Below are 23,521 nucleotides of genomic sequence, written 5' to 3'. Positions count from 1 at the left end.
TAAGTGGCTGGCATGTGCAAAGAATGTGCTCCCGTATAGCAAGACTCCAGTTGACTGAAGGCACAAGATGAGGACTTGCTTCTTGATAATCTGACACTTAACGTCTTAGAAGCCAAATTTTCAAATGATCTGCAGAAAACCCAGTATTTCCTGTATGCTTCTCTTTTTCAAAGTGCCTCTGCAAACTTGAAGTATGCATTCATCAGTAAGTCCAGATCACGTTTACAAGCAAATCTTTTTTCTGACTTGCCAGCCTTATGAGCAAAAATAGAATCTGCAAATTAAATTGTGACCATTTGCAGTATACATCAAAGGCAAACACTTTTAATGGGAAATAAGATAACAGCACTAAAAATCTATCTCATTCCCTTTTAGTTGGGATGTCAAAAGAACGCATCTCCCTCCCTTTCCACTCTCACCCCAAAATAATGAGATATGGCTTGGAAAGAATACAGAAAATGTAGTTCTAATATGGCACCTTCTTTACATAATCACAGACTGTACCCTTAGCTCATTTCTCCTACTTATTGGCACATGTATTTAGTAATAATTTCTATGTAAGCAGAAGCCGAAGTTTTGATTCTTCTACAAAAGAAAAAAAAAAGAAAGGGTGGGAAGTAAATAGAAACATACAGAGTAGGGATATAATCAAATGCAACACTGATTCCTGATTATTTCCTTTTAACTGAAGACAGATATGAAATAGAAAACAACTAGAAAATATGAATGCCATTTGAAAACCTGTTAAGTAATTTAATCACTTCAACTGCCTTAATTTACACAGTTCAGATCATAAAGCCAAATACAGCGCCTGCCAGAAGGGTTGCCTAGCTTTAAGTCAATTAGAAGGATTTTTAAAATTTCTTTTTTATTTACTTTAAGAAGATCATCTGCTCTGCATAGCTCCTTCACTTCTCTTGTTTGGGACCCAGGATCCAGCAGTTTTTTGCCTTAAAGTGCCCCTTTCAATCCTTCCAAGCAGCCTGGCACCCATTTGTTTGTTGACACCCATTTCCAGCAGCTGGGAGGAAGATGCCATCACTTGGAGCAGCAGTGCTGTTGCCACACAGCCTCCCCACTTTGGTGACACAGGCTGGCACAGTAGTGCAAGGTCTTTACTTTTAGGCTGTCTTCCCCTGAGACCAGCACTTGATGGCAATGAGTTAGCCTTTTTTGGAAGGCTAACAATATCACTGAAGTTTCAGCTGCCAGCAGCCTTTTTTTCAAAAAATCAAACCTTTTGGTTGCTTTCTCCACATCAGTACTGTGGGCTGTAATGGCTGAATTTTTTGAATTCTGACTGACACTAGACTCCTGCAAAGCACAAGATACAGAGCATGGTACCACCACCATACTGCAGAGACACAGTTTAAACCCTTTTTATTATTATTACTTCTGTGTCAAAAATCAGGTAAAATTTTAATATGGCGGCTTGGGTGTTTTAGGGTTGAGTCTTTTTTTGTTGTTGTTTTTCAGGAAAAAAAATCCCCAGTGTAAAATTTCCAAAATTTAACCTCCACCTTGAACAGGTGGCAAGCTTCTGCTGCTAACTAATGTTTTCTCCTGATTCCACCTCATGTTATCCAGCAGGATGTTAAGTCATTACTTACTGATTACAGTGATTGCAGGGATAAGCCACTCAATCATCTCTTTCTGGAACTTGCAAAGGGATACAGGAGGATTGACATTTAATATCCCTTATGCTATTAACCACTGCAGGGAGGGGAGAGAAGGAGGGAAAAAATGAGGGAAATCTCAGCAGAATTAATGAAGCAATACTGTATTGCACTTGCAGATCACTGGGTTTAGAGTGGAGTACGTGTACAGCTGGCTCACTGAGGAACAACACTAGAAAATAGTATCAGGCAGAATGAGTTATTACAGTCTACAATAAGCCATAACTTGATGACTGAAATTTTATTAGTAAGCATAAAGGACCATGGGTACATTATTCCAAAAGAACATGTATTTAATCAGCTACTCATACCAGATTACAATACACCAAGACATGCAGTCCCCATTTAATTACAACCTCCAATACTTTCATTTCCAATACTTCCAAGCATCAGGGTAGCCTATTCTGCCCTAGGAAAAGTACCTTCTTTTAAAGTTTATCCTCTTACGACCTGGCCACAAATATTAGAACAGAAGAGTACAAAAAAATCTTACAAGTTCAGGTCTTTGCCCCTATTTTTCTGGGCTACCACATGTGGCCAGTCTACCCTTAACTTTCATGCTGCTCTACACCACTTGTAGACAGGGATTACATGCAGTATTTGTCTTGCTGAAAAAGAAATTTGTCAGAAAAATATGTACACAGATGTTATCATTTCCAGCATCTAAAACTACAGGATGTTGCATTCTCCTTGACCTGAAAATGAAAGTGAAGAGGGCCCCTCCATACTCTTTGATTTCAGGGGAAGAGGATGGCATCTCCTGATGACTTTGTAGAATCAGGTCTCATATAATCAATTCAGGGCTCAATTTACAAGTCACTAAAATAGTACAGGCAACATTTCTTGATACCTAACAACCTCTTTTGAACCCTGATCTCTCAACAGGACCCTGAGCACATGAGTCCAACAAGGGGGCCAAGAATGGGTATTATGATTAACACCTATTTTATGGTTAGGCTTGAAAGCAAGCAGCAGGACAAGCAACCAACTGAAGTTTAAACAGGAAATGTGATTCTTATGGGGTTGCAGACTGCTGAATACTTCCTTCAATCAACCCTGAAAGTACTAGGAAGAAGGAAAAAAAAAAAGAGACCTAGATGAAGCTGGCTCTTCTTCTGAAAGAATCAAAGTGGACACATGAACTTCCTCTCATTTATTCATCTATCAAGCTTGGTTTTAAGTTACATCATCATTAAGATAATAATTTCTGCTTTCTATCACTTTAAAGTATGTTCTCAATAGTTATCTGATTCTGATAAAGGTAGTCAAGTCCACAACCTACATATGTTTATAATTAGCTTTTTTTTAAGGCAGAGTAATAGGTTAATAAGAAATATCAGATTACACTGGAACAAGCTCATGGGTCAAAAACTAGACAAAACATATCAAACTGAAAATAAGTGCTTGGTTGTCAGACATTGAAAGAGCTCCTATACAATAACTGCATTGTTTTAATAAAACATTAAAAACATCAGTTTTGAGCCAAAATGTCCAAAAGAGGAAAGCATTCAAGTCACCAACAAAATTCACAAGCCAAACAGTAAATAAATCAGGTTTGAATACAGCATCACAATTTCCTAATGTTCTCCAAGCAATGCTGTGAAGTGCAGTCTTGCCTTTTACAAGTTCAGTCCTTACAAGAAATTCCCTCTACCTTTCTGAAATTAAGACAAAAAAGTTAATTATATCTATGGTACAGATTAAGTGAAAGAAACAAGTGGCATTGAGCTGAGGGCTATGTGAAGTTAGTAAGGGCTTTTTTAAACAATGCCTTTAAGGAAGCACCCTAAGAATAAATCCAATTCACAAATTGTCCTGTTGGGCAAAACAGGACACAGAGTCAAAGTAGCCTGCCTGCACTAAAGCCACTGCCTAATTGTAAGCATGCAAATACCCACATTCTTAGGGCAAACAGAACTAGTCCCATGGCTAAAGCAAGTCATTTGCTTAAGTTCACCAGACTGGAGTTCATGACTTTACTACAATGCTCAGGAAGGCTGGCCACTCCCGGTGCTGGGGCAGCAGGAGGGCACTGCACCAGTGCAAGCAGCACAGCTGCACAGGCAGGGCATGGCAGCAGGCAGCTTTCTGCTCCAGCACTGCAGCACTCAGCCTGACATATGGACTTGGCATGCCGTGGTCTCAGACAGCTCCTCTGTCAGCTGAGGAGCAGCACGAGCCTTCACACAGGCATTCATCACAAGGCAGCAAGACAAGGCACTGGGCAGATTCCTGCAACATTTCCAGCATGCACCTGATGATTTCTTTCTAACCCTGGAATTACTTGAAATTACAGGAGGTACTGTATGATCCACCAGGGTCTAGCAAGGCAGGTTTTGTGAACTGCAGCACCAGACAAAGGCTCTCCGATGGGAGCAGAGAACTAATGGCAGTGAGTTTATCAATGGATACCACCCTTAAGAAAGCCGTTCTTTGCATAACTTGATAGAAACCTGAGTGGGCATGCAGCAACCTTCAGAACAACCTAAATCCATGCTCTGACATGGTAAGGAGCAGAGTGCTTTGTTCCCAGAGAAGTGGCACAAATGTGCATATAAGACAAGACCCGACAACACAGCCCCGCTAGCCAGGTGGTCCAGGGCACTGGCCTCTACTCCAGTGTAATATGAGTGGCACAGCCATGACATAAACATGATTTATTTGTTGTTGTTATTACCTTGCCAAAGCAGATCAGCCTGAGGTTATCAAATCCCATCAAACACAAAACTAAGCTTACTTTATGTGCTAGCACAAACTTTTTTACTCATACAGCCTTTTGTGAATTAAGTTTTCTTTAGCAGTTTTTGTCCCCATGGATATTAGTCTAGCTGTAAATATAGCAGTCAAACAAAGGATGAAAAGGAACAATCCTAGTAAACTGCACGCAGTTTGTTTGAGACACACAAAACGAAACACAAAGAAGAAAAAAACCAAAAGCTTGCAAAAATGAATTTAAAACAAAGTAAGAGTGGTTCCACTGGGAATTAATGTGCACCAAAGATTTTTCTTATTACATTTCCTTTTACATTGTGGTCATTACAAATTATGATTTTTTTGTTTTTAATTTTTGATCACATGTATTTTAAAAGAAGTTTTAATTTGCTCCAGTACATGTATTGTCCGGGAGCAAACTTTAATGGCTTAGTTATAAATCCTGAAATTTAGGGGTTTATAATGGAAATGCTGGCAGGTCCATATCTAACACATTGCAAGCGTCTTGGCAATACAGAGCTTGAGGTCAGGTGAGTGCAGCAGAAATCTTTATGGCATTAAGTATTGACAGAAACTCAGCAGAAGGGGCAACCTGGTAAACTGTGGTCCATGCCTGCTCTGTGCTTGAGACTACAGAGCAGCTGGTACCTTCCAAAGGACACCCTTAGTCTGAGCCTCAGAACTTCTACTGCATTGTTCAGGTTAACACTGAACAATGAGCTCCCCTTCCAGCTCACCTTTCCCACTTTCTTTCCCTTGCATCTAGGTTTACACCAGACTCTTCAACACAGAGTCTGCACAACATATCATTTAAAAGTTTTCCACACTCACTAGCCATATTAACATAGATCCTGCTCCTGGGAGTGTCACTTATGGGAGCTGCTGAAATAATGGCATTTTCTTTGTTTCTTCATGACTGTATACTCTGCATAAAAGCTATAACTAGCAGCTTTCCATCTGTTTAGGATCCAAGTTCTGCGACCTTCAGAAGACAGGAGAGATACTGAGAAAATACTTGTCTGTACATCACTCCTCAGACAGGTATCAATAAAACTTTACCGTGCAAACTTTGTTAATTCATGAGTGGTCCAGAAGTACAGAAGCACTGAGATTAGACATGATTATGAGGTGACATTGGTATGATAGGCAGATGTTGCTCTGCAATGACATCAGTCTTCTGAGAAAAATAGCAGGGATCATTCTGTCCTTTTGTTATTTTTAAGGGTACCTTACCTTGTTTAACAGAGCATTCAAATGCAAATAACAACATTTAACATTACCACAACCCTTTGCAAAAAAACAGAGTCACTGAATCGATAAAAGCTGCATGTTTTGTAGGAGTCTTATAGCAACTGATGATGTTCCTGTAGTAATACTCATTCCAGTATTAAAGAACAAAAGATGCAAATGCAATGCAAGCTCCAGCTTTCATGCAAATTGTCCCTGTAACCAAAATTCATTATCATGACAATCACATCTGCAAGAAGCAAAACTTTTAAAACACTTCAAGAGTAAAACTTACATTTAACTTCCTAAAGTTTTAGTACTAGTGTTTGTTTTGGTACATGCTCCACGAAGTCCCTAGACTAAGAGGAAATTTTTCATATCAAAGAAAGAATCGAATATTTTATCCCTTTGAAGGCCAGCTCTGCATCTCTGGAAAGCCGTTGTGTCTCTGTTATGCATGAAGGTAGATTAGAAACCCAAACCTTGGAGATCCTGATGACTTCCTTAAATACAAAGACTAACAATGCCAACACTTACCCACTGAAAACAAAGTTAACTGTCATTGACTTAAGAAAAGCAAGCCTTGCCCCCCAGGATGTGTACTACATTAGCATCTCCTTTCATTAGTAGGAGATAATTCAGTGACACAGTCATTCATTAGACTTGAAGTCTTTCCAGCTCTTAGGAGTTTGATGACCCTCCCCACAGGTGAAACATGTAGTTAAGAACTAAAACTACCATTAAAGAAAGAAAATTACTTGACAACACGGTATATCAGTGTCAGAATATGGCAAAAACATCTTGAAAGCTTTCATTTTAGCCCTCTAAATCTAAATGTTTACCAATAGCATTCAAGCTAGCCCAAAGAGTCAGAGATGAATGTTTGAGTACAAACCCCTGACACATCAAAGAATATGCATATGTGTTTAACTGTGCATCTGCTTGAAAAGTTGGGCAAATGTGGAAAATCCTATTATCAATTTTAAAAAAATACAATGGGGGCCTCTTCAGCTAATGTGAACCACTGTAATTCTATTGACAGCAACGGATCTGTGCTGACTTACACCAGCTGAGGATCTAATTTCATATGCCTTAGAAAACTGATGCAACCTTTCCCATTGCGACTCAAGGGTTTTTATACTCTCATGGGGATCAACTCCATCTAGTAGGTCAGCAGGTGTTGAGTCTGCTTTGAATCTGAAGTCCAGCCACACAGGATGATACTGGGAACATGTGCCATCTATTTTTTAATGACCCATGGACATTCCCCTCCAGTATGGCTTTAGGATTCATGTATTTTCTCCTGTAGTCTAGTGGGACATAGCCTGTTTCTTTGAGAAAGCAGAAACCCTCTATTCAAGATATCAAAGTGAGAACCTGACCTGGAGGACGACAAGCCCAGATAAGTGAGCATGATGAAAACAGAAAGTGTGAACTGAAAATGTTTTGCCAGAAATACACCAGGACCGCAAATATACAGAAAGGCATTTTCTACTTCTCACCATAACTAGACCGTTTTTTTAAAAAATAGCAGTTTTAGCAGTTACTCCACAACTATCCAAAATCCATAGGTCTGCCCACACGATTTCAAGCAATTTTCTTTTCTAATGCAACAGGAGCTTTGCATTAGTAGGAACCAATATGCTCAGCCCTCTTACACCAAACAATGAAAAGGTCTAGGGCTGGGTTAGCTCACACTCTTCTGAGAGGCAGGGAATATGTAAAATTGTCAACTGAGATATATTCTCTGGGGAGAATTAAGCAAACTACTCCAGTTTTGCAAATCTACAAGCTGTACATTCACAACTTTGAAATTAATCCACCAGAGAATACACACTTAGCTTAATGTTTTGTTCTGGGCATTAAGGGACTTTGGTTGGGTGGGACAGGGTGGGCAGCGCTTTCTGAGAAGGAAGTTTATTTGTAAAAGAAAAGAAAAACAAAAAACCCTTTGCCATTAATTTTGACAGACCTACTTCTGTCTCTATAGTAATAACTAATTACCTAACTAGTGTAAGAGATTTCAATGGCCAAATGCAAAGCACTTGCAGGCCTTGCCAAGCTAATCAAGACAATTTCCAAAACGCCAAAACCAGGAAGTTCCTATAATAAATAACTTAGCACATTTACATCTCAAATTAGAACATCTGGAAGAAAGAGACTATGCCTGACGCCAAAACAGGCCTTATTGTATCCTACCACTTTCCACACCATCACCCCTCCTCCGTTCATTTTCTTTAGCCTTTCTGTAGAACAAACACTGATCCAGGTGCAAATGCTCAATTCACAAGGAATGCAGAGAACATAAAATTACTGTAGGTTTGGCTGCTAGTAAATCCCTGCTGTTACTCACCATTGGAAGTTGTGCTGGAGGCAACAGCTTTCTCACTGACATCTGTTCGACTGGAGCATTTCACGATGGAATTCTCCACTTTTTTCTTCTCAGTTGTGGCAGAGCTATGGGACTGCGCCTCCATGATGACTTCTCATTACTTCAGCTCTCCTTGCACTAATACCTGAATGAAACAAGAGTCATAAACTCTAAAGACTGTTTGAAAGCTTAGCCCAAGTCTTCTCACCCCTCTCACCTGAAGAAGAGCCTGGAGCACAACTGAATTAGCAGTTCACAGTTCTGTAAGCTCATCAAATCATGTTTGCATGCATGAATTCCTAAGGAATTTAAAGAAATACTAGCACCAAAACTTAGGCATGTTTGCCTTTAAAGAGAATCAGCATCAGAAACCACTATGCTGTTCAAACAGCATAGGTAGGTCCATTTTTTTTCAATTTTGTGGGGTTTTAATGGATCCAAAAGGAAAAAAGGACAGTATTTTTCTCTTCTGCCCAGAGCATTTTGGAAGAAGGCAAAAAAGGAAAAAAAAAAATCAAGAAAATCAAGACAGACCTTCATGTTGACTCTAGAAGCCAAATATTTAAATTTCAACATTCAGGGTGTTGGAACACACTGCCTCAGGAATTATCCTGTCTATCTCTACACCTTGTTACTCATGTAAACATCTCTCACTTTGTTTGTTCAGAAGTCTAACTCAAACAAAATTGTATTGGCAAAACACCCCGAAAACCACAGGGAAAGACAAACATTATTGCTGGTGGCAGATAATGAGATCACTTTCTTTTGCATGAAAACGCTGGAAATAGAAAGCTCTGTAGAGGTGTGTATCTGGTTATTTTGACTTTCCTGGATGTTCTCAGTGTCATCTCCAGTGATATATTCATTCAATCCCCGCAAATAATTTCTGCCTCTTCTCAGATATTTTACATTCCTGATGGAAATACGAGAAGCCCAAAAACTTGCAAAAGGGTATCACTGCTTGTACAGCAGTGCAGGCACACCAGGCCCCAAGACTGCAGGGATCTTAGGCTGTGAAGGATGCAAACATTAAGAGCCAGTCTGCAGCTTAACTTGATGCACACCTGTCTGTCCAAGTTAGCTTTATGCAAATCATCAATATTCAGCACACACCATACTTAGAACCAAATAGCTTGGTACTTTTGTAGTTTGAATATGAATCTATGCTACAACAAAAATAATAATTAGTTTTCTGCTCTGGGCAACACTGCTTGGTAGTCAAATGGGTCTAAAATGGAACGAAGTCACACTCTTCTAGAACACTATTTAAATAAAATTTTCAAAAGGCTTCAAAAAGCTACAAAGTATAATGAAGTGTAATTATATTAGCAACCTATTTCCCAAATTCTGACAGTCAAAAAACCAAAAAAGAAACAACACCAAACCGAAAACAAAACAAAAAAAAAAAAGGGCTACAAAGCCAATTCATCACAAACACAGCTGTCTAATAAACCTTCCCCTTCCCACCTTCCTAGTAGGAGTTCTTTTTAACAGTACAATAAAACACTCCAAAGCCTCATTGTTATACAGTGGGGATCAAAGTAGAGCCCAATCACTAAATGAATCATTATTTAGCCAGGCAGCACAGCCAAGGAACTGTGCAAGATACCAGAGACTCTCTGCCACTGACCTACTGTGTAAGCTTTCGCAAGGTATTTTTCTTCCCTTCAGTTTCTTGATTGCTAAAAACAGGAATAACAAAGCTCTGCCTGCCACAGAAGAGGACTTGTAAGACTACTCTCAAGATCTATCTGTGAAAGTGCTACAAATAATATTGTGATCTGTGAAACAACTTCCTACCAAAACACTAAGGGGAATGTCAGGTGTCTTCAAGCAGAGTAGGAGAGATCTAACAATACTCAACTTGCAACAGCCCTGACTTCTACCCAGCCATGCACAAGGCTCCTTGAAGAGAGATCTCAAGTGAACTTTGTAAACAGCACCTTTGCAAACTTTTCATATGACTTCTTCCTCTTCCCTTTTGCACACCTCATGCAAGGGCATCCCCAGTTTAGTCATTTAGATTGAATACCTAGCTTTTCAGTCTCTTGCAGTAGTAGAGAGGGGGAAGGCTGACACTGCTGCCAAGTTGCTCACCCCACACTGAGAGAAAGATGTTTATTTTCTCTAAACAGCCCTGGCTGTTTAGAGAAACATAAACACCAAAACCTGCCTCTACTCAGCTTCCAACTACTGCATGAGTCATTCCCTCAATGTACCCTCCTATCTTCTGACTAACAACCATTCTCTCAAATTAATTATTTTCTATACATCTCTGAAGGAACTAAAATGCTATACATCTTCAGTTTTGTTTATTTTTCTTCCATTGCCATCTAAGGGCCAGGACTGCTATTGAGGTGGCATCTTCATTTACACCGAAGAGTATGACTTTGAAAACTTGCAAGATAAAGCTGCAGAACTCATCCCCCTTTTTGTTTGGTCCTTGGTTCACAAGCATGTTGATTTTGACTTAAAATCATGAAAGGAAGCAATTAAACTCCCTATTCAACTAGAAAGGAAGAAGCCACATACTCTGCCTCCACAAGGCCAGCAGAGTGGCATGAAACATTTGGGAAGATATCACAAAAATGATGACAGGTATCTAAAGTGGTTCCGCTGCCTCCTGCCATACAGATGTCTATGCAGGTATGTGCGAGGAGCCTTCACTTATCCCCACCTCCTCACTTATCTCCATCTCCTTCCCCTCTCCATCATGGCAGTACCTCCATTACAAACTGATCCTACCACTTCTCAGAAAAGGAAGGTAATGCAGGTACTTTAAGGAGTTACCATGTCCTTAATCTCATAAAAAGCATCTTTGGGTCATCGGCAATTCAAGAGCAACATGTGGCTGGTCAGACTGACATCATCCATTCTCTTGACTATTTTATTTCTTTCCCCAACACCCTGCCAATGAGATTTTGCTGGTGCTTTGGGGTGATCTTCTTTACTGGAAGAAAGAATTGCAGACAGAATTCCACATTCTTCATCAGTTTCTATCACTTCTCTGTTTTCCGCTACCTGGTGTGGACCGCAGTACAGAACAGAGGCCTAAAGCAGCACTTAAATTTTTGGACAGAAAATGGCAGAACTGGCCAAGACGTAATATAAACATCTGCTCTTGGTTCATCTGTTCTGGTTCATGTCTACTCAGTTTACATTAGAAGGCTGCTTTTATTCCTGTCAGAATGAAAGAGGGAACACCACAAGACTAAACTTTCTTACTCAGCTCTGCACCCTGCACCACGAGCCAACGGCCCTGGGGCTGCAGGCCTTTCCTCCTGTGCCTTCCCTCCTCTGTTCCCAACCTGCACACACACACACACACACACACACACACACAAACATGTGGCACAGATACCTGCAAGAATTCCTGCAGATCCAGCAAACCCCAGTGGTGCACCAGCAGTGGTGTGCATGGCTGGGAGGCATGGAAGGCCAGAAGAGATGGCAGGACTAATAATTAGAGGGATGTGGCTTGTTATGTTTTGTCAAGCATACCCCTCAGGGAAGCAGACATCACATCTCCATCAATGTGGTGCCCCAAAAATCTTTTTTTTTGTCCTGAAGACTATCTTAAGACTAAGTTGAAAACACAAGCCAGACACACATCTTCTAGAATCATTCTCCTTAAATTTGGTTGATTTTTATTTTCTCTGAGAAACTGTACCAAAATATGGGAGCTGCAGTTCACCAAAAAAAAAAGTCCAGGGTTATGTAAAGATTTCTTTCTACTGGTTGTTAACCCCTTTCAAAAAGCATTCTAAGAATCACACAGCCTGGCATCATCTCCACACTAAAACACAAAGTGGTTTATATTAGGGTGTATGTGTCTCTCTCTCTCCAGTGTGTGGGTCAGTGACTTTCCTGTTCCAGCCTCCAGGCCAGAGACAATCTGTATCTATTCCCAGCAAGGAGTCCCACTTTCAAAAAACCTGAAAACAAGTTTCATTGGTTATCCAGCATTTCCATGTGCATATGAAAGGCAAGAAAATGCTATAACAGTATATGGGCAAAAGCCTGAACTTTCATAGGTAAATAGAGGGATAAACATTCCTTCCCCAAAGCAAACATTTGTGGCTTTTTCCCATTCAACCATGCTTGAACCTTTTGTAATTTCCCTAAAGCCTGAACCCACTCCACAATTAATTCCAGATCCCCATTTTAAATCTAATCCTTCTCAAAACAGTAACCTGCCTGCAGGTGTGTCTCCTCTTTTTAAAATATAAATGCAAACCTTCCCCAGTTGCATATTATATTGGAAGAATTTTAGGAACATGCTACTGGAATGAACTAATTAAATGAGGAAAATTGTCTCTTTTAAAAGGAGTGTCAATAAATCACAATACTTATTTAGAACAAAAAAACTTATTTAGAACAAAAAAAATCTTTCAAGTAAGTTAATATTATGTAATTTCTGGTCCTTATGTATGTTGGTTATAAAACTGTGCCTTATAGTAGTAAAAATGATTATATTAATATGCTGGGGAAGAAAAAACTCACCACATCTCTTTGTTCATTTACTTACAGTCTAAACTAACCAAAACCAGTGGAGCAGCCCTGTGCTTGGAAGAACGAGAAACTTGATCCTTTCTGAACACACATTTCAATTCTCCTAGAAATCTTCACTCTGTATCACTTCTCTTCTCTGAACTACTTTTCAAGTAATTTTATTTATACTGCATACATTAATTTTAAAGACCAGATATTTATTGCTAGGAATAGGCTCACTGACTTCAACAAGACTGCTTGCTTTGGTCAAAGTGCTGAAGTGTAAGCATTTAAAATTCTCAATTTGCATGCTAAGACTGGTTTATGGTTCTTGCGAACTTAAACCTTCTGCCTTTCTTTGCTTTATTTTAATTTTTGATGAGTATCTTTTAACATATTGAATTAAAAAAATAAAAAAGAAACAAGTAAAACCTTTCCCTGTTTCACTTGATGCTGCTATAGTTGTATTCAATTCATTAACAAGTGGTTTGCATCCGCTGAGAAGAGCTGTCTGAAATAGCAGTGTCACAGCATTCATCATCATTACATCAGCAGTAGGGAAGTTCATACTGATTGCTATCAGCAACCAGAGTGCCCCAATCAGCGTGCAAGCAAACATAGCATGTTTAATTTTTCAGAAATTACTCTGGGTAGTTAGGGTGTTCATAGGTACTACTTTGATCCACACTACTGGAAGCAGTCTTTGGGGATACAATACATCTTGAACAGCACAACTGTAAGAAAGTGAAAAACACAAGGGGAGGCATGAAGAACAATCAGGAAATTACAGTCTCTCTCAACCATAAAGGACCCTTTATCAATTTTATCAACAAGAGTTGCACCGTTCCTTGGGATTATTTAAGGATAAAAAATGCATCTTGTTCAGCTACATTCAAATGCAAAATTTATATGAGACAATCTTAAGCTGTTATATGGGAGCTATTTCATACTGATTTATACAGGCTTGATTCAGGTACATTTAACTTCCAAAACCCACCTAGATTTCAGTATTGCTTTCTATCAAACCTGCTGGCAAAGCTGCACTGACAAAGTTACCACTGACAGAACCTGATGAAAAATGTTCAAGCGCTCAGACATTTTAAGAAATATCTCCCAAATGTAACATTAACCTCTTGCTATATCTCACCACTTTTGTAATAGCTATAGAAAGTAACCTGTATCTTTTTAGAATAGTTTTATTCTCTCCTAATTCCTTGTAAGCTAAACCAGAATTCTGCAACCTTCATTAACTACTCCAGGGTAAACTTTATTTAGGTTCCTCCCTGTTGAGACAACTACTCACAGTAAGACTAATATAAACAGCACAAAGAGTCTTATATCCACATCATAAAACCACAAGAAACAATCAGTTGCGGGGGGAGAGGTATGTTCCATTTCACAATACCTATCTCCATTTCAGTTACATGAATGATCTATAAACACACTAGTGAAAGAAAAGAAAGAAAGAAAGAAAGAAAGAAAGAAAGAAAGAAAGAAAGAAAGAAAGAAAGAAAGAAAGAAAGAAAGAAAGAAAGAAAGAAAGAAAGAAAGAAAGAAAGAAAGAAAGAAAGAAAGAAAGAAAGAAAGAAAGAAAGAAAGAAAGAAAGAAAGAAAGAAAGAAAGAAAGAAAGAGAAAGAAAATTGCTTGACAGAATGAAAAATACCCTAAGTTAAGAGATACAACATTTATTAATACAATCTTTCCAAATTCATTACTCTGCTGTCTTTTCCTTGTTCCTTTCCTTTGATTTCTTTCACCCATAAAGAATGAAAAACAACTAGACCTAAAGCCTGGTTAACGACGATCTGATCTGCTCCTGATAGGTTAAATAGCTTGTGGCAACAATAACGGAGGATCACAAACACAAAGGCAATCAGCTAGGCAAACCAGTGCTATTAGCATCCTTGTGATTAAGATCCTAAGTGAGAAAATACTCTACAGTGTACACTGAACTACTGCTTGATTGTAAGAGTCTCTCGACTCCAGGGGTATTAAATATTTGCTTACGTATTTCAGCTACAGATAAACTCAGCTACCTAAAAGTTCTGAAATTATTTTAACATACACATACAATAGTATCAATAAGTGGCACTTTCTACTGAGGCACCAGCTCAGTTGCTTTAAATACACATCAACCACACAGCCTTACAAGTAGATTACATCTACTTTTGTTTCTTGGATTTAAAAAGCTGATAAGTATAACCCCAATTAAAACTATTACTTTAACAGATTAAACCCTGTATCTAAAGAAAACAGATTTCTGCCAGGAAAGAGATGATTCATTTTCACACTCAGCAAACAGAACTGAACTTGGATAACAACTGAAGAATTCAGGTCGAACTGTCCATCTCCAACTAGTCTATCTCTCACAGAAGCTGCTGTTTGGGAACATGCAACACAAAGCTGAGGGAGACAGAGCCCAGATTTAGTGGTTTTACAATTCAGATATGATATATCCTCTGAGGTAAAATTTTATCATCAATTCACTGTCTGAGAGTCTTTACAATAAGGAACTAAACCTTAAGAAAAATAAACGAACAAAACCCCACAACAAAAACAAAACAAATCAGGTCATTAACTCTGCATTTAAGCATTTGTTATTTTAATCACATGGTCTCGGGTTTTCTTTATTCCTTTTTTGACTTTCTTACAAACTGTCTAAATACAATGGAAAGAATAAAGTTTATTTCTTACAAAATAGAAAGTGCTACATACCTTTCAAATCTCCAAATATTTCAATATATTTGGGGAGGGGGGCATGTCTAAAACTAGTAATGCACTTACCATGGAGGATCAGAACTCCTTCCAATTAAACTACCTAATATTCCTCAGAAATTCAGAATAAGCTGTGGTACTGCTTGTTTTGCAATCCTACTTGTTCTTGTGCTTCAAATTCTGCAGCAGGAAAAACTCTAATAATTATGTCAAAGTAAGATTAGCTGTAAAAGAATTAGCACAGGGAGAAGGAAAAAAAATCTCCTGTGGACTGCACTGTTTGTAGCAATAGGTTACAATGAGGGGCAACACTTCAAACTTCCCTACCAAGCCCCCACTGTTTTTGCCCGTCTTTCTTCAGGAATTCAGCAGCACTAAATCCAAAACAAACTTAAGTAACAGTGCAGTGACTTCCTTTGGAATTACATTTTTTTTATGCAACCTGGATTTTGGTTCATTCATATGCTCAAGATCTGAAAGGCCAGGAATATTCTTGGAGAACAGGGAGGGAAACAACAGCAAGAGTTGCTGTGTGGATAACATAACTCTATGACTTTCTCAGCTGATACTGTTCCTAGGATTCTTATGGTGACAACACAGGCTGGTTTTTTGTCTTCTTGCCTTTGCCTTCTTAGTTTGGTAAAGTAAATTACAAACATCTGCAATGGATGTGCTTTGCACCACAGTCAACTAAGTAGTCACTACAAATTTGACAGAAAAATGCAGAAATACTCTAATTTCAAGTACTGGAACTCAACATTCCAGGGAAATGACCACTTTCTTCACCCTTTTTGTTTTATCTCATCAATTCCAACAGATGAAAGATTCCTTAGAAACAAAACTAGATCTATATATCAATGTCAATCTATACAGGAACTGAGCTCAAGGAAGAATGTATTTAATGTACATCTATTGCAAAGATGAGCCTTCTGTTCCCAACTTATGATATGCAAATGAAAGAAGAAAAGACTGTATTCCATATTTTACAATTAGCATTTTAAAACAAGATCAAAGGAATCAAGTAGAATGTTTTTTGAAAGTGCCATGTTTTGATCACAGTCCCATTCCTGGAATCCTGTTTATGTCCTCAGCACACTCTCAGGTTAAGGGATGCCTTCATCCAGAATTTCATGTTCTAACCCAACACAGATGTTTTAACATGTAAAAGAGTGAGGAAATCTCCATATATCCAGAAAGAACTTCAAGTGTGAAAGGTACTTTATAAAACTTTATCTTCAGCTTTTAAAGTTTACTTTAGGTTTTACACCTGTCTCATAACAGCAGGAAAACTGCACCATGATTCCTTTGTAACTTGACAAAACACAATGGCACCACTCTGAATTGCTGCATTACAAATGCACAATCCACTTCACAATCCACTGTCCTTGTTAAAACAGTGTAATCACAGAATTATATAGATGTACTATTTTCCTAGAAATAGTAAATTGAAGAGTCAAGCAAAACGCCACCAAACTACATCCTGACAGTAAAGAATCGGTAGTGCTTGGATTTCATTTTAATATCCACGGCTCAGAACAGCGTACTGAACTGACACTAACTTGATCTGTGTTTCTGACTCTTCAGTTTCAGGTATTCATACATCTTATCTAATGAAAGCTTCATTCTCTGGGCAGCTGGATGATGTATTCTTTACACGCAGTTGATTTTCTTGACACTAACAGATTTGTATGCAAAGAAAACAGAGTCTCATACAAAGCAGCAAACACTACTGGGGAAAGTTCAGCTCTAAACCACCAAAAGGTCTGTTGGGTACTTTACCCTGAACTAAATATCAGATGCCAAAAAAATACAGCAACGTTCTGAGCATCAATAAAAATTTTTAAAAAATTTTAAAGGCCTAATCATCTTGATGATCAGTGTAAAAAATAACTTGACATTTGAGTAGCAACTTCAGCTAAGAAAATTATTCAATCAGATCTCCTTGTAGTGGATTCTGATATTATCAGTTCTGACATCCAGCAACTATTTAGAGACAAACACATTCTATCCCAATTTCTTTGTCCCTTGTTGTAATCTAAATAACCTTGCAGGGGTTTTTAACATCAGTGTGTTGTCTCATTTCTTATTTTGTTCCTAAAGAGAGAGAAACCAACTCTTCAGATAAGCAGCCAATTTAATACACTTTCAAGGTAAGGCAGGTACAATTTACATGTACAGAGTATACCACAACAAAACCACAGTATGATGCCAGCACAATCTTTAAGATAGTTTTCCCCTAAATCTCTGAAGAAAGCAGCCTTAAAAGAAAGCAGGGATTAGAGTGAGCTGGAAGGTAGGGAGGGGACTTACCTCGAAGCCAGCCAAGCGGAAATCAGAGCAGTAATTCTAGCAGTCGGCAGAGTACACTTTTAGAGCTACAATGGTGCGAAGAAGTGCTGGGCAGCATTGCCTGAAGGCAGCACTAATACACTGCTGACTAATGACTGGGCCATGCGGACAATGAATTTGGGGCTTGAAAACTAACAGAAACCGTGCCATACCTTGACAAATGGGCTTTCAAAATTTCATTCACTGAATAACCTTTAAGCACAAAATTGGCTCAAGTTCTCTCGGGAATAATATGACACATGTTGTTGGACAATAAGTATTTTCCTTTTTAATTAAAACTATTACACCGAATACATAAACATGATTACAGTGAATAAAATATAAGAGTTAACTATTTGGCACCTAGAAAAGACCAGACTCTAAATCTGACGGGGAGGCCATACATTCAGAAGGGTCAACAAATCCCAGGGTTAACCACCTGATTCACTGAAATTCATTCTTGGCAGAATATATTTTCCCTTCTTTGAGACGTAAAGGAGAACAAGAACTTCAAAGGTATGTTTAATGAGCTGCTACAAGCACAATTGGTTAAAAGAGGCTCAGAAATTATGTACTAAAAGCTGCATTGTGCTTAGAACTACAACTGAAAAAGTCTCATTTTAAAGAGCCCCATAAACCAAATCAAGCCTCTTATAAACTTTGTCACCTTGTGTACTGACAAACACATTAAAACAACAGAATCCCTCTTTAAAGGAGTTCCTTTTTTTCGGTGCAACTCGACTTCTAATTTGAAAATAGCAATTTTGGCTCTTTTTACAGACAGAATGAAATACCTAAAGTGTCCCTAAATTAACAAGTACCACTTGCCATAGACAGCATCGCCCTTAGCAGCTCCTAAAAACTTCAGAAAAGGATCTTAAAACAGGAAGCTTAGTGAGCTCATAAAACTGTTGTTGGAGCCAGGAACACATAGCATATTTAATCTGCAAACTGTGAGAGTCTACAATGATTTCAGCAAGATCTGAGGCATGCCCTCAAGGTTTGCTGGGATCTGGGATTAGGGAGTTGATAAGAACCCTCTACTGCCCATGGACATGTTTTTCTTCTGCAGTTAAACACAAATGCATAGAGACGTTTGACTGCTGCTTGGCGTTACTGCTCAAGTTATATAAAAGCTTTGCAGCTCCTTTTGCTGTCAATATATCAAAGTTTAAAAAAAATCATCAAAGTGTGAAATTTCATTTAAAGTCTGCCAGTCTACAGCTCTATTTCACAGACCTATCAAATAAAAGTAAAGATGAAAAATGCACTGAAAGAACTTGAAAAGTTTGCAGCAGCACCCATGGCCTATTTTTGTTTATTCTGTCTCATTTTATTTGATTTTAAAGTATAACAAATCAATTCCCTTATAAAAATGACAGAGTCTAAAGGGAGGATGTCTATAAAACCTGTGGTTAAAAGACAACTTGAAATCATTATTACAGCTGAACCTTTTGTTGAATAAAAAGCTTCCTCTGTAGCCATTTTAGCATTTTAATTGCCTAACTGCAAGTTGACAGAAAATACCTTGAATATTCCAAAACAACCAGAATTACTACAGAATATGAGTGCCAGAAAAACTAAAGCTTTCTTCAAAGTATTCTTTAGCTAGGGATTTACAACAATTGCATAAAGAAGAAAAGCCTGACTTTTAAGGTAATCTACTATAGTCTAAAAGCATTAACATTCCATTACTAAGGTTTTCCTGAGGATTTCATGACTCGTTGATTCACTTTTCCTTCAAGTTTGCTTTTTCTTTGTACATTTCTGTCCCCATACAGTGTAACACATGCAACGCTGATCATTTAAATGCCTCCTTCCATAACTTGAAATAAACCCTGCTTTAATAGCCCTCAAATTCCTTATTTATCAGGCAAAAGATGACTAAATTTTCACTAACACTCTGCAACACAAAAATATGCCATTCCTTCCTCTAATGTGCAGACTAGAATTCAAACACACTACAGGAGTGCAGGTAATTGAATAGCATTCCCCACAACGAGGCAGGAAGTGTAACTGAAACTTTCATGGGTCAATATCAGTGCATACATTAATCTTGTTAAAAATTCGAGTAATCTGCAAGATGAACAAATTATAATGACGTCTCCAAACTTGAGTATTTTGGTTTTTCCAACACTATTCAGAAAAAAAAAAGAATAATTTAGAGCCATTGATACTTTAATTTCTTAGCTAAAAACTGTTTTTGTGTTTGAAAACGAACAATCTTTCACAACTGATGATTAGGTATAGCAGTAATAAGTCTTTCTTGGCCACTGCACACCTTCTCAAGCCAAAAAATGTTGCTCCACTTACGCAGGAAAATGCAGGTGATGTCTTTGTTTTGCAGTACTTCTACAGAAAAGCTTTGGAAAACATCATGTCCTGCTGAAAACCATATGCTGTTAGCAGAATGCAAGAGTGCATTCATTTTGGCACCTCAAGCCACAGTTTTGCTTCCACTGCTGCTTAAAAGAATACACATACACCGAGAGAGTCCTTTTCTTACTCATTCTTCCTACTCATTCAGAATCAAATAATCCTGCTTTTAAAGAAATAATTCCCTCTTCTTAAAATAGTCTTCTCTCATAGTTACTATTATTTATGCTTTTAGAATTGGGCTATACACAAAACTGAAAGTATTTACATACTAGCTAGTTATACCCAAACCTTCCTTATATAAACAAACTCTCAAGAGGCTGCCTACAGTTTACACTGCTAAACTCATTCACCATTACTTTTAATATATATTTCCACGACTGAAATACAGTGCTGTGAAGATGGCAATTTTTACATTTTAAGGTTACAATACTTTTAAAACACTGCATTTGTCTTCCTTCAAAATAATCATGACATATATAATTAAGAAACTGTCAGATCATTATCAATTTTTAATAAAGGACCTAAATGAAATAATTATAGAAATCAATCAGTGAGGCACCTTCCCAAATTACAATGCAATTGCACAAATATTCAAACTACTTAAGACCAGTTCTGGCACATTTCAATCCATAATCTCGTAGAACACCACACCAAAAACAATTTTGGAAAACAGAGAAACACTGTGAAATGAATAGTGAGAAATAGTTATTTCTCACAATTCCAGTGACTTAAACGATTTCAAAACAGATACCTATAGCACAGAGAGACAGAGAGGCAACCGTGCCCTCCTAAAAATGTTTGTTGGTTTAATCAGCCACATGTCTCGAGGCCTCTGGAAAATTTAGCTTCCAAGTTTTTCTGTAGCACGCACACAAAAGAAACGAAGTCTGCACGCTGAAGCTTAAAAAATCATGTTTATTGAGGCTTGGAAATGAAGCGGGAAGTAGCAGGGGCGCGAGGAAGAGGAGCATTTTGCCGTGGGTTGCTACTTAATGCTCCTTTAGTGAAGTAGCCTCTAAAACGTGACACCGTGTATCAAACAGACAGCTATCCGTACCTCTGACTAAAAGGCTCTTTGAGATCCGTACAGTCCATCATTTCAAACTGAAGTGGCAGCTGGAAAATGTGGAACAGCTGGCAAGGAGCTGGGAGAAAATGTTTTACATAAATATATCTACATACAAACTGGCAGAAGGCCACGGACACCGCACCCGCAGGACCGGATAAAAACTACGCACCAGAGGGTTAAAAACAAAACTGGGGAGTGAGATGGGGAGCGAGGGGCGTGTGTTTCCATTTACCTTTTCTCTTCACGTGGTGCGCGGGCTGGGGAGCGGGCGCTAGCAGCTGCGAGCCGCCGGGCCCGTCCGAAGGCGCGGGAATCGCGCCAACACCCCACCGGCTCCACGGGACAATCGGAACCGCGGCGGGCACGCTCTGCTCCCACCCTCCAAAGTTGGGCGGCGCACGGCCGGGCCACGGTGCCGGCCCGGGGCGGCTCCGAGCAGCTCCCGTGGGGCAGCCGCCCCGCTCTTCCCGCCCGGCCCGGCCGGGCCCGTCCCGCCGCCCCGCTCCCCCGCCTGACGCCGTGCCAGCGGCGGCGCGGAGCGGGCCCAGCGCGCCGCTCTGCTCGGAGCAGACACGGCCGGCACCCCCGCGGCCCCCGACCGGCACCCGACCGGCCCCTTCCTCGCCGGGAGCAGCCGGCAGCGAACGACGACCCCCGGGCGCCCCTCCGCCCCGCCAGATGTCACAGCGGATTCTCCCCCGCTCCTCTCGCCTTCCCCCTGCGAAGTTTGTGCCGGCCTCCCGCCGCACGGGCGTGAAAACCCCCAGGAGTCGCTCGGGGAGCAGGGGCGAGGAGAAAGAAGGAGGTGGATATAAAGCAGCAGCTGTCGCCCGCACATCGGCAGCTCTGCCGCGGGACGTGCCCGGCCGAGCCCGGCCCGGAGCGGGGACTGCCCCCGCCTCGCCCCGCACCCCGCGCCCTCGGCTCCCGCGCTCCGTGACAGCCATTTTGGGGGTTAGACACCTCGGTCCCCCTTGACCCCCGCCTCCAACTTAGGGAAGCGGGAAGGGGGCCGGGAGCGGGGCCGGAGCGCTGGCAGACGCCAAGAAAGTGGCCCGGAGTAGAGCCGGGGAACAAAGAACTTCTCGCCCAAGTGGGTACGTACCTGCCGCCGCTGCCGCCGAGCCCCCGCGCTGCCCATGGGCGAGGGCCGGGGCCGCCGGCTCGTCCCCGCGCCGCTCCCCCGCCGCCGCGGCTAGCGGGGCCGGCCCCCGCCGCGGCCGGCGGGCATCCCGCGGGGCAGGGGGACGGGACGGGACACAGGCGGGACGGGGGCGGCAGAGGAGGGCCGGCGGGTGTTGGTGGTGGTTGTTTTATCCCTGCCCGCCTCCCGCGGGGAGCAGCCCGCGCCTCTGCCTCCGTGTGGGGGTGTGTGTGCGCGGGTCCGACATCAGTTTCAGTGATCTTGTAATCTGATCCCTTCTGACTCACTCGCACTGACTGACATTTCTGATTTGGTTCAACAAAAAGAACGGGGGGGAGGAGAAAAAGAAGCAAAAGAAGAGAGGAAGCAAAAGAAAAAAAAAAAAACAAAAAACAAGAAGTATCCCCAAATCCACCGCCTGGTACCAAACAGTTTTTGTAGAGAAGGGGGAACCCCTCCGTCCCGTCCCGTGCCGCCCGTCCCCTCCAGCCCCGCCACCGCCCCGCATTGTTTTGGCTCGGCGTAGCCACCGAAGGAGGGGAACAAACACATCGCGCCGAGGTACTCACGTGTCGGAAAAGTTGTCCCTCTCGCTTTTCTCCGGCTCGCGCGCTCCTCTCCGCCGCCTCCTTCAAGTTTTACAGATGTTGCAGGGCTGCTCGTCGTCGCCGCCCCCTCCTCCCAGCGCTGCCCTCTGGATCAGATCAGGGGAAAGGCTCTTTAGGGATAACTCCCGATTCAAACACCCTCCACTAAACTTTCCCCATTCCCTCCCCTTCCTCTGAGCGGCGGAGAGGGCTCCGCTCTCCTTCCCCCCTTCCCTCCGCCCGTTCGGGACGCGGCTGGCTGCTGCCGGGGCGCGGGTGCCCCGGGCCCGGCGGGGAGCGGGGCCGCTTGCCTGAGGGAGCGGCGGAGGGCTGCGCCCCGGGGTGCGGGTCGGGCCGCGGCCTGCCGGGCTGCGACGCGAGCTCTCGGCATGACACCCCCGCTCCCCCCGTCCTCCTCCTCCTCCTCCTCCCCCGCCATCCCCCCGGCCCGGCCCGGCCCGCCCCGGCGGCGGCCCAAGGGCGGCGACACCCCGCCCACAGGCAGGAGGCAGCGCGGGGCGACGCGGGCCCCCCCCGGAGCGGCCCCTCCGCCTCGGGTCGCGCTTCCTCCCTCTCCCTCCTCTCCCACTCCATCCTTCAGCTCAGCCTGCATCTGCAGCCCCGTTTCCCGCTCACCGATGCCTCGGACACCCCGTTCTCCCGCCCGCCAAAAATTCAGGGCTTTTGCGGGGGGAAATGTGCCCTTCGCCTGGGTTTTCTCCCAGTGCTGCGGCTCTGGACTCGCGTTTGCTCTGGCGCCGCAGGCTGACTTGACTGAAAGACTTCAAGGAAAGTTTCACCTAAGCCATGTGACGCCGGAA

General features: G+C 41.5%; 1 protein-coding gene across 2 annotated transcripts in view; it reads right to left on the bottom strand.

Annotated features, from left to right (window-relative positions):
- Positions 1-22,814, bottom strand: part of GLI3 (GLI family zinc finger 3) — a 206,515-nt gene extending 183,701 nt beyond the window's left edge. Inside the window, exons 1-2 of one of the 2 annotated variants that reach the window (XM_063158228.1) lie at positions 22,683-22,814; positions 7,969-8,131 (exon numbers count right to left, since the gene is read on the bottom strand). In XM_063158228.1, coding sequence (XP_063014298.1) covers positions 7,969-8,092 — 124 coding nt within the window. In that variant the 5' untranslated portion in view covers positions 8,093-8,131; positions 22,683-22,814. Of the gene's footprint in view, positions 1-7,968; positions 8,132-22,074; positions 22,097-22,682 lie in introns of those variants that run through there. The other variant, XM_063158237.1, reaches the window with a different exon arrangement.
- Positions 22,815-23,521: the final 707 nt, after the last annotated feature.

The sequence above is a fragment of the Melospiza melodia genome, chromosome 1 (assembly GCF_035770615.1).
Source record: "Melospiza melodia melodia isolate bMelMel2 chromosome 1, bMelMel2.pri, whole genome shotgun sequence".
In the NCBI taxonomy this organism is placed as follows: domain Eukaryota; kingdom Metazoa; phylum Chordata; class Aves; order Passeriformes; family Passerellidae; genus Melospiza; species Melospiza melodia.
This window is presented reverse-complemented; position numbering and strand designations above follow the sequence as displayed.